The following is an 11,052-nucleotide window of genomic DNA, read 5'->3' on the forward strand; positions in this document are numbered from 1 at the left end:
CTGGAGCAGCCCACCTGGGCCAGGTGGCTGCAATTCAGCCAATGGGATCGTCCTGGGGTCATTCACCACACCTCCCCCGGGAACCCTTGAAAAGGCAGGGACCGGAAGGGAGAGGCTCTCTTGGTCTCTGGGTCTTGTCTTGCTTGGGTGGTCTGGTCGTCTTCGTGGGAGGGGAGAGATCCTTGCGTGTCCCGGAGCAGTCTCTGCCAGGCCGCATGGTCAGAGGAATCCTATGGGTGCCGCGTAAAACCTGATGCTTCTTTGAACTTTCATTAAATTCACTTGGATCACGAGCCCGGCTTCGGCGTGAAATCTTTCTCACGCGGAGTCAAGAACCGAGGGTGAGATTTAGGCCGGAGAGAGAAACCTAACAAAACTTGTAAATGAACTGGATTTAGGGGCGATGGGAAAGTCATGGGTGACTAATTTTGCTGGATAGATGGTATTAGGCTCGCCACAAAGATAAACTGAGGCCAAGCAAGAGAGAAGAAGTTTATTCTGCACTCCTGGGAGAAATTCACAGGTCCAAGAATAGGGCCAGTGAAGTCAGGCTTCCTAAGAGGGAGGGGCGAGCAGAGACAGGGAAGGAAACATCCCGAGCTCCCAGGCGAGATTCACAGGCCCCCAGCTGGGGGCCCTCGAAATCACACCCAGGCTAAGAAGAAAAAACTTGTATGTGAACTTAGAGTGGGTGTCAGGGGAAGCCAGCCCCTAACACATCATTACGGGCCCAGTAGGCGCAATCGTACAGCGATAATAAGTAAAGATCATAGTAGTTATAGAAAGCATGAGAGAAGAGAAATATAGAAATAAATGGAGTCAGACACAATTCATGGTAGCATGCTCACCTCATCCTTGCTTGGTGGTCTACGTGGAGGGAGAGAGAATCTTTAATGCTAGCCAAGGTTTTTAGGTTCTCTGGGGACATGCAAGCCCCCTAATTACAGGTGAGGACCCACGTCACAGGAAGGGGCTGTGCTATTGGGAATACAGTAATGGAAGGGATGATCCAGGGGTATCCATGTACTAGGAAGAGGAGGAATTGGGGGTATACATGTGGCAAGATGGGCAGGTCTTAGATACAGGATGGCAGCCTAACTTTGGATGTGACAGAACCCATCTGACTTGTTCCCTGGTTCAACTGATATAGACCATTATTGGTGGGGTGTGAACGCTTGGTCTGGTGGCAAGCCTCAGGGAGAAATAGTTCATTGTCCCCAGCAGCAGGGACCAAAGGCTACCCTGTAGCCTGGTGACTAACTGCCCTCAGGGAGTATGTCTATATGCATCTGACCTACCCCCACAAGTGGGGGTTTTCCAGCAGACTGCTCTGGATGGAATTACCCATTGTGTGGGATACAAAAAGACTTTCCCCCAGCTTCTGCCCACTAAATATATGTCAGGCCTAGGACACTGCTTGTAACTAATGGTAAATGATGGTCAAGTTATCTCCCTGAAGACATCAGCCATCCAGAGCAAGCAGACCCTACTGTCTGTCCTGCCTTAAGTGGGGCCCACTCCCTGCTGTTAGGGACAGTGGATTGCTTCCCCTGAAAGCTTAGAATAAATCAAGTCCCCAGCTGAAGGACAATCAAGGTTAGGCCGCCATCATGGATCTAGGATCCGCCCATCTTGGCACATGTGTACCCCTGATCTGGTCTCTTCCTATTGCATATGCACCCCTAGATCGTTCCCTTCCCATTACTTCCTGTGAGTAGTTCATTACCTGTAATCAGGGGCTTGCACGCCCACAAGTAGCTTTGGTTAGAAATAAATAGCTCTCTCTCCTGCTCTCTCTGCCCGTGCTGTGCGCAGACCTGGCTGTTGAGATCATGGCCGTCCAGGAGGTGAGCATGCTACTATGAAATGTGCTTGACTCCTTCATTTTATTCTCCCTCCTATCTCTTTTATTCTCTATGACTTTACTGTAATCTTTATACATCATAGTTGTACAATTGCACCTGCCGGGCCTGTGATTTGTTAGGGGCTGGCTCCCCTGACACCGGTGCGGTAGGATCCGGCCATTGCCAGATGCAGATTCAGAGATAGTCAACTGCATCAGGTTCTGTTCATTGTTGAGCCACAGATGGTTCCTGGTCTGTTTCTGGGAATTGCCTCTGGTAAGTTTTCATTTCCCAGCAGGGTGGGGGTGTTCACCCTCTGACCATCCCTGACCTGACCCGTGGCTGGCCTTATATTCCGGCCTTCTGGTGATAATATGGGCGCTGGGCTCAACCTAGCTACTTCCTGCTGGCAGGGTGTGAAGAGGGGTATAGGCCTGGTTAGCCACCAGTAGATCATTGGGCAGCGGAGAGTAAATGCAACATTGGTCGTCTCTCAAAGGTGGCCTTGTAGAAATGTAAAGAAACAGGGAGCTAAAAGAAATGAGAGAAATTACAGCGAGAGGGCCCACTAGGGGCATTCCCATGCCGTTAGTGGTGACTGCCACCACCAAAGGCAGTTTCATGTGGTTTGTTTATACCGCCGGAGGTTCTCGCCTAATTTGTTTAGGGTTTGCACATTTTGCTCAACCAGACCAGATTCATTGATGTAATAGCAGCATTCCTCTTGGAGAACTAGGCAGGCTTCACCCTTTTCAGCTGGAAGAAGGTCTAGTGCTCGTCTGTTCTGCAGGGTGGCAGGCACTCCTGAGGTGAGCTGTCATTGAAGCGAGGCTATGGAGCCCAAGGAGGTCTCCACTGCAAGGTGCAGGCGATCTTCAGAATCTTGAGCTGTAACAACACTAGGGCCCAAAGCACTGCTCCCCAGGCCTGCAACTACAAAGGATGAGGCCAAGGACACCCCGAGCATCATGGGCAAAAAGACTGCTCTCTTTTCGTGCCAAGGTGGTTCCGGGAAGGGGGATACTAGATCTTCCAACTCAGCTTGCCCAAACAGCATGAGCTGGGGGACTACAGTAACTGGAATACAAGGGGCAAGAGAGGAACCATTGATACACTTAGTGAGGGTCCCATTGCACCAAAAGAACGTGCCAGGTGGTGCCCTGGCGATACCCGTGATACCGCGGGTGGCATTGCACCTAAAACTTGTGGCTGTTGTATGGTAACAAATGGGGTGGGTCCCATTATCACTGGGGTCGGGAGGAACGTACAAGGGAATTTCCTTTAAAGGAGGGGGGCACGCCTTGGTCGAGTCAGAGGGAGTAAAGTGTGTCAGGGGCACAGCGGCTAATAAAGGACGCTGCAGTGAGGCACAAAGAAAGCAGTCAGACAAACTAGTCAAGCCGGCATGTTAAGAAGAGTGGCAGCTTCCTGTATTGCTTTCAGCCAGGTAAAGGGGTCAGGGGACAATGAGGCCCCGGGGTATTCTTTAGATGGCAAGTGGTCATTTAAGGACTGCTCACTTTCTAAAATGACGTGGGACGGTTCGTGTAAGTCCCGGAGGCCTTTGGGGGGCAATTCTAATGTACTGCTGGTGGATATGAATTGTCCCCGAGGGCTTAGCACTGCATCGCCAAGAATACAATTTCCCTTCTACCCCAGATGCCCACCTTGGATCCCATGGGTCCGGGATGTTGATTCTAAAAGTTTCCCCTACAGAAAGGCCTTGTCTATTAATGCTGAGTTCTTTATTCCAGTCTAGTGCCAGGTGCATTTTGCATGAGGAGTACAGGAAGCCACCATAAGTGTCTGCCCACCAGCCGCAATATTTTTTAATTTGGTTATGAAGGTGACAAGCTAGCTGAAGGGGAATGGTGAAAAAGGCATCCTTCAAATTGAGGACAGAAAAATGGGTAGTGGAGGGGGGAATATGGGACAAAGGTGTATAAGGGTGTATACTACTGGGTATATGGGATAACATCTTTGTTAATGAGGTGCAGGCCTTTGCGGTGTGTTACTGAAACGGGGAACTAAGGCCGAAATGGGAAAAGCGTGGGGTCCTTGAGGTATATAAGAACTGGGCAACAGTGAGTAGCAATAACTGGGGTAGTGGTATCCCACACTATTGGGTTAACATCGGTTAGCAACGAGGCCTGGAGGGCTGGGTCCTCCAGGTCTTGTGAAAGAAGGGGAAGGAGCAGAGGTACTGTGAGACTAGAGGTGAGGTGTAAGGAGGCACCGAGCTTATTTAAAATGTCCTTTACCAACAGAGGGACCAGGCACGAAGGGATTATAAGGAAGGAGTAAGTAAAAGGTGTACCATCCAGGGAGCAAAACAAAGGGCCAGAACACCAGAGGCAGGTAGGTTTGCCATTAACACCTATGACTGAGATAGAAGAAGGACTGCTGAACCCTGAATATGAGTAGGACAGAGTAGGCAACCCCTGTGTCTATTAAGAAGGAAATCGACTTGGGCACTACCTTGAGCATTACCCTAGGTTCGGCAAGGGTGATGGGGGTCAAGTCTGGGCTCCATCAGTGTTTGGCCAGCCCCTACATAGCCAGTGGCAGGTCATACTTTGGAAGGATGCCCTCTCCCCCCCCCCCCCGACTGAGGCACAGAGGGTCCATCGCTTTTCCATGGTCAGATTTCCAGTGACCATCCTGGCCACACACCAGACAAGGTCGGGTTGGGGTGTGGGGCTGGGGCACTTCCGTGACCAGTGTCCTTCTCTGCACTTGAAACAGGTACCAGGCAGTGGTTGTTGTTCCCATACACCCCCATCCCAAGCTGCCCCTTTGGGGCCTTGGGGGAGCCGTCATTGGCCTTAGGACTGCTACAAGGTTTGGGTTTGAAAATTGACCTTCTGTCGGGGGACGTGCCTCTCAGGCTTACTCCGCCTGCTCCTCATGGCTATTAAAAGCCTTAAATGCCATGTTTACCAAATCTCAGGCCCTGGGTTTGAGGCCATCCTCTGCTTTCTTAAGCTTTTTTTCTAATATCTGAGGCTGACTGGGTAATAAAATGGGTGGCCATAACCATAGCCCCAGCCGGGGAAGCTGGGTCCAAGCCGGTGTATTGGGTTAGAGCATCCGTTAAACTGCCTAAAAAGGATTCTTGTCAGGTTTTGGAGTGATTTCTCTGAGTTTGTTAAAATTGATTGCCTTATGAGAAATTGCCTGAAGTCCAGCTAAAACGTATTGAAGCATTTTGTTGTGGTGAGCACATCTGTCCCTGCCTGTTTCAGTGTCAATTTGATAACCCCAACCAGGCTCCTGCCTGGGGACGGCCTCAGTGCCAACCGGCATGTCAGGGTCAGTCAAATGAACCTGGTTGGTATGCTGCTGAGCAGCGAGAAAAACGCACTCCCCTTCATCTGCGGTTAGGGTAGAGGAAAGGATGACAAAAATCTCATGCCAGGACAAATCATAAGCTTGAGTTAAATATCGAAACTCCTTAATATAGGTGTTGGGATCACTAGAACAGGAACCTAAGTGCTTTTCAATCTGAGAAAGATCAGTAAGAGAAAACGGGACATGAACACGGACCACTCCCTCAGCCCCAGCCACTTCCCAGAGAGGACAAGGGAGAGGGGATTCTGTGATTGGATGTTTACTGACAGGAGAGGCGAGCGGGGGGCTCAGGTTCACCTGAGCCAGCAGGTGGAGGAGCGGTTCGGGGAGGGGGAAGTGGGGGGCAAGTAGGAGGGGAGGCAAGGTGGTCAGGCTGGTCAGAAAAGGTGAGGAGAGGCAAAGGGGTCGGGTCAGGAGGATAAGGAAAATTTTCCTGAGCTAAGAGAACCTGGGAACGGGTACAGGAACTGCAGAGAGAGGGACGGGAGCACAGAGGGGGGAAAAAAAGGCCTGAACACAGGGGACCTCATGCCATTTCTTGTTCCTTGAGCAGAAGTTACTTAGATCGTTTAAAATATTGAAATAAAAAGTCCCTTATTTGGGCCATTTAGACCTGTTATCCAAATTGTACTGGGGCCACTCGACCGTGGAAAGAAAAAAAGATGAGGCACTTTGGAAAATTTCCAGCACCAGTCCCAGTTTAGTGAGGTTGGCTAGGAGGCACCCTAGCGGTGTCTGGGGTCAGTTTTAGAATTTTGATTACCCATAGTTAATCTCTGGAGACCAATACATTTCAAAATTGGCTTTAAGGGGGGACATTCAGGGGAATGACTTGTACTTAGGAGAATGAGACCAGAACACATCTCCAACTTACAAACATGAAGTTTCCCTCCTGTGTTTCTTTCTGCACTAAGTCCTAGAAAAATGGCAAATGAGTTTTTGTCTTTAAAGACGGACTGCAATGTCCACTCCGGGCTAAAATGGAGTAAGACTCTTTGAAATTGCAAGCCATTATACTGGCTGTCATTTATTTGAACGGGCAACACAGTCAATGTTACAGGTGTAGTGTCCGGTGATGGGTCGCATTTTCAACTGCCATCGAGTCCATGCCGATGCAATAGTGACCCTATATAGGGCAGACCAGAACTGCGCCTGGGCGTTTCCCAGACTGTAAACGCCTAAAACCGATTCTATCCCCTTGCTCCCCACATTCTGAGTACCCACTTGTGGACATGTACTAATTCATGGAAGGTGGCTCTTCCCTGGCCCTTTACGTCCTCGCGTATTCCAACCCAGGTTGTCCTTGAATTCCAGGAGCTCGGATGATACTCAGTTTCGCATCCTGGCTTTATTTCCGGAACGTTTCCAGTACTTAACCTTCCAATGACCCTCTAACAGCTCAAAATTTGTTTAGCCCGGGGTTTCAGGGCACAGAAACGGAGGCTCTCGTCCAGAGAAAACGCAGTTTCCCACTGAGGACGAAGTCGGCGCTCTGACTCTTTGGGGATGCCCGGGCGTTATGGGTCGGTACCGAGGGCACCTAACTACAACAGGAGTCACGGAAATGAATGTAGGGCCGTCAGCTTCCAGCCCAGAGGTCCCTCCTCCCGGCTCGAGGGCCCGACTCCCAGGGAGCCCAGTGCTGCGACGTTTGCTCCGACGGGACACGGGACCACCCTGCGCAGCGGCGGGGGCTGTGCGCGTGCGGTGCGCGTGCGCAGGCTGTGCGCGTGCGCAGGCTGTGGGCGGCGGGGGCTGTGCGCGTGCGGTGCGCGTGCGCGGGCTGTGGGCGGGCGCGGGCTGTGGGCGGCTGGGGCTGTGCGCGTGCGGTGCGCGTGCGCGGGCTGTGGGCGGCGGGGGCTGTGCGCGTGCGCGTGCGCGGCGGGCCGGCGTGGGCAGCGCTCCCAGCCGCCCGCTCCGGGAGCAGTATGAAGGCGGCAGAGGAGACCAGAGGCCCGGACAGCGAGGGGCAGCGGAAGCTCGCGCTCTGCGTCCTCTGCGGCCTGCCTGCAGCCGGAAAGTCCACCTTCGCGCGGGCCCTGGGCCCGCGGCTGCGGCAGGAACGGGGCTGGGCCGTCGGCGTCGTCGCGTACGATGACGTCATGCCGGAGGCGTTTCCCGACGAGGCGAGCGCGCGGCCAGGGGTCGGTGGAGGGGCGGGGGCCTAGGCCGTGCCCTAGGCCAGACCGCGTGTGGGACGTTAGGAAAGTTAGGCTCCCCGCTCCAGAAGAGTTACAGTCTGAGAAACCCACTGAGTCATTCTGCCCTGCCCTAAGGGGTCGCTGTGAGTCGACAAGTGGCAGTGGTTTGGGTTGGGTCCCAAGGTCCTTGCTTCAAACCCACCCCAGCCCCCCTGCCCGTAACGATTTACAGAAACCCAGCGTAGCGTTGCGAGGAGCCCCGGTGGTGGCGCAGTGAGTCGGGCTGCAGTTGGAAACCGCTACTCGTAAAGCGTGCCCGGCGCCGTGACCCACCGGGGTGGGTCAGTTTGAATGGGAATCAACTCGGTGGCAATGCACTTGGTTCTCCTTTGGGGGGGGGGGGGGGGTGGCCGGTTCCACAAGCAAAAGTGCGTATTACGGTAACTCTAGTGAGTGTTCATGAATGTTTGCGATGGGACTGAAGTTCAAGGCGAGTGGAGCGGTTCCCACAGCCGCAGCGAGAATGGTTTTATGAGAGGCTGAGGTTTCATATGCTGGAAGGGTGGAAGGAGCTCAGGTGACTGTCCCACTGTCTGGGGTCCAGTATAAATCGCAAATTGTTGGTCTTTTGTAGCCTTCCCAATGGAAGCTGCTCCGCCAGGAACTGTTGAAATACATGGACTGCTTCTTGGTGGCTGTCATCAACTCCTGTGCGATGCCAGCCCCACCCAACAGAACTGAAGCCCTGTGGGAGCGCTTTGTTTCCAGCTTCAGAGATCAAGATCTGCTCTCTCCCACAGAGATGGAAGCCCAGTCTTGCTACCTCCTTACCAAGAGGGCTTTTTCCACATCGCTGGTTTTGGTTTTGGATGACAACTTTTATTATCAAAGCATGAGATATGAAGTCTACCAGTTGGCCCGGAAATGTAATTAGAGCGTTGTTTTTTTTCACATACCGTCATCAAAACCACCACTGCCTTCAGTGAGCACTCAATCGGAGCAGGAGGCTTATGCGGATTTCTGTAACACTAAGAGATTGCTGTACAGTATTACAAATGTCTTTCCTTGAGGCAGCTGGGGTAACTGGTATAGTAAGTATGTCTTTTACATTTGGGAAAAAGAGCACACCAATAATGTGTGGTTTTCAACCGTTTTCAGATTCCTTAGGCTTTTGCCAGCTCTTTATAGACTGTCCTCTTGAGACCTGTTTACAGAGAAATGGCCAGAGGCCAAGGGCGCTGCCACCCAGGATCATTCACCTGATGTTAAGAAAGATCGAAAAACCCAACCCTGAGAAAAATGCCTGGGAACACAACAGCCTCATCATTCAGAGTCCGGCATGCTCATCGGAAGCCAGGTATCAATCAGAATTAAACACCATTCACTAGGTGCCTCTGCAGGGCCAGGCGCTGTGCTGAATGCTTTACCTGCCTGTTCATATTCACACAGCCCTTGGAGAGTTCTCTTGTGGAAGAGGAAGCTACATTAAGAAAGTGCCGTTTCCTTAGCTGAGCTTGAATGCGGCAGTCTTGGCCTGTGTGCTCTAACCCACCCCTTCAACCTTGTAGCCCATCACTCTCCTGCTGCTTTATCAGCCAGTGACCTTCATGGTTGCCTGAGCACCAGAAAAGCTTGTTCCTGCCACACGGCCTTTGGCACGTGCTGCCCCTCAGCTCCGTACTCACTCTTGCACACTTCCCAGGCCAGGCCTTTGGCACGTGCTGCCCCTCAGCTCCGTACTCACTCTTGCACACTTCCCAGGCCAGTCCAGCACGACCTAGCGGAACTTCTTGCACTGTCACTGAGTACACTCATCACCAACTGAAGTAGTCTCTGCCTGCGTTGCATTGTCTCGCTTGGAGAGGGCAGGTGGCTCGCCAGATCTTTGGTTGGCCCGATAGTTTCACATCATAGTTGCACAATATTTTCCATATAAAACACATTGTAGCTATTCGTTAAAGGGATGAGTGGATTCCACTAAAACCCTTTGTTTTGTGACCCAACAGAGCGGAGGATCTTATCTATTGATAAGCAGAGGCCACCCTGTAAAGACACAGCCTGTCCTTTAAGTGGAGGCTACCGGTCAACAGATCAGTTCTTAATGATTTTGCAAAGCTTACTGGTACGAATCTTAGAGGATTGGTTATTTTTTAAATGAGGGAAATTCTTGGTCTGAGAATTTGTTTTGCATCTGTGCTTCTCAATGTAGATTTGTCAGAGGTAAATTCCAAATGGGTTAATTTTGAAGGACTTTCTTAAATTAGGAACCTGGATCATAGCAGTTTGACTCCTCTGGAATTAATATTCATAAATGCAAATTATTTGGAAACAAAACGTCTACCAGAAAGGTTTAATTTTCTCCCACTTTCTCACATAGCCTAGAAGTGGCTGATTTCTTACTTACTGCTTTGGAGAACCCAGTACGAAATGTTGAGGACAACTGGGGACAGAAGGTGGGTCTCTGCCAGTGTGGCTTCTCAAAATGCAAACGAAGGGCTTTCAGGAGGAAGGGCTTGAACAGGGTGGTGCTGAACCCCGTGACACGAGAACACTGCTTTGTTACTGGCTTGGCATCTCACCAGCGTGCAGCCTTGTGCTGGACGCAGTGGTGCCTCGGTGGCCAGCTCGCCAGAGCTGTTACATTTCCAGAAATGGTGGAGCCATCCTGTGTCACATTGGTAACTTGAAGTGGGCCCCAGGGTGGAAGCCTTTGCACCTCAGAAATTGGCACACAGGACAAAGAGGGTGTTTATTGTTCCCTCCAGGCAGGTTATTAAACATTTCCCAGCACCCCACTGCCTAGCTGGAGGCCTGCTCACACCGAGCACGGCTTCATTAGACCTTCTCCTGGAGAGCAGGAACTGGGGCAGAAACGCCTCCTACTGAGCATCACCTACACTGTAGCCACTGCTTTGACAAAACTACGTAAATGTTCCAATAACAACGTGTGTTATCACATAGGAAGCAGACAGAATTATCTGTTCAACTAATGTTCTTCATCAAGTTGATCAGACGCTCCGAAGAATTCTCTCTCAGACCATGAAGGAAGCAAAAGGTATATTGTGGTTTGGATATGACTCTACTGCTCATCTTGTTTGACACAAGTCTATCATTAACTTGTCATCGGAAAGCTGAAACCGTAACGTTTTCATCTTAAATATGCTAGAACATGACCAGACAGCAACTACCACCACCACCACCACCCAACTCCATCGAGATGATTGTTTAGAGACAGAGTGGTTTGTCTGCAGTTATCAGGTTGATAAATGATCTGTTATCTTTTTAATTTTAGGTGAACTAGTGCTTCCTTACAACTTGAAGCTTCTCGCAGAAGAACTTAACAAGCTCAGAGCAGAGCTTCTGGAAGACCTGAGACAAGGAAGCAGTAAGAAACATCTGTGCTTCCAACAAACCAGCACAGCAGATGTCATCGCGTTTTTTCATGGTGAAAAAGAGAAGATTGTACGGAAGTATTTTTCACAGCATTAAACATTCCGAATTTCTAACCAAGTGTCAGTCAGTAACTCGAAGTTACAAAGACTAGTATGAGAGAGACTTTACTTTGGGAACTTCAGCTGATGTGGCACCGGTAATTAGGTACAGGGGCCACACTTCCCACTTGTGGCCAGAACCCCCATAGCAGGGCAGGGCAAACACCCAGCGTTCAAAGCGCCTTGACAACAACAGCAAAGGGCACAGAAGATGTGTATGCATGG

General features: G+C 51.0%; 1 protein-coding gene across 1 annotated transcript; it reads left to right on the forward strand.

The window, feature by feature from the left end:
- Positions 1-7,051: 7,051 nt before the first annotated feature.
- On the forward strand, positions 7,052-10,932 carry PSTK (phosphoseryl-tRNA kinase). The gene is made up of 6 exons (XM_075535113.1): positions 7,052-7,321; positions 7,971-8,262; positions 8,495-8,693; positions 9,714-9,789; positions 10,298-10,391; positions 10,629-10,932. Exons 1-6 carry the CDS (start codon positions 7,124-7,126, stop codon positions 10,823-10,825), a joined length of 1,056 nt encoding a protein of 351 aa, XP_075391228.1. The 5' UTR covers positions 7,052-7,123; the 3' UTR covers positions 10,826-10,932.
- The last annotated feature ends 120 nt before the right edge of the window (positions 10,933-11,052 follow it).

This window comes from Tenrec ecaudatus, chromosome 16 (assembly GCF_050624435.1).
Source record: "Tenrec ecaudatus isolate mTenEca1 chromosome 16, mTenEca1.hap1, whole genome shotgun sequence".
Classification (NCBI taxonomy): domain Eukaryota; kingdom Metazoa; phylum Chordata; class Mammalia; order Afrosoricida; family Tenrecidae; genus Tenrec; species Tenrec ecaudatus.

Excerpts from the sequence above, each read along its gene's own strand:
- PSTK (XM_075535113.1), top strand. The coding sequence starts at position 7,124 with ATGAAGGCGGCAGAGGAGACCAGAGGCCCGGACAGCGAGGGGCAGCGG. Across the intron at positions 7,322-7,970 it reads CGGAGGCGTTTCCCGACGAG|CCTTCCCAATGGAAGCTGCT; the intron begins GCGAGCGCGCGG and ends GGTCTTTTGTAG. Across the intron at positions 8,263-8,494 it reads CTACCAGTTGGCCCGGAAAT|ATTCCTTAGGCTTTTGCCAG; the intron begins GTAATTAGAGCG and ends AACCGTTTTCAG.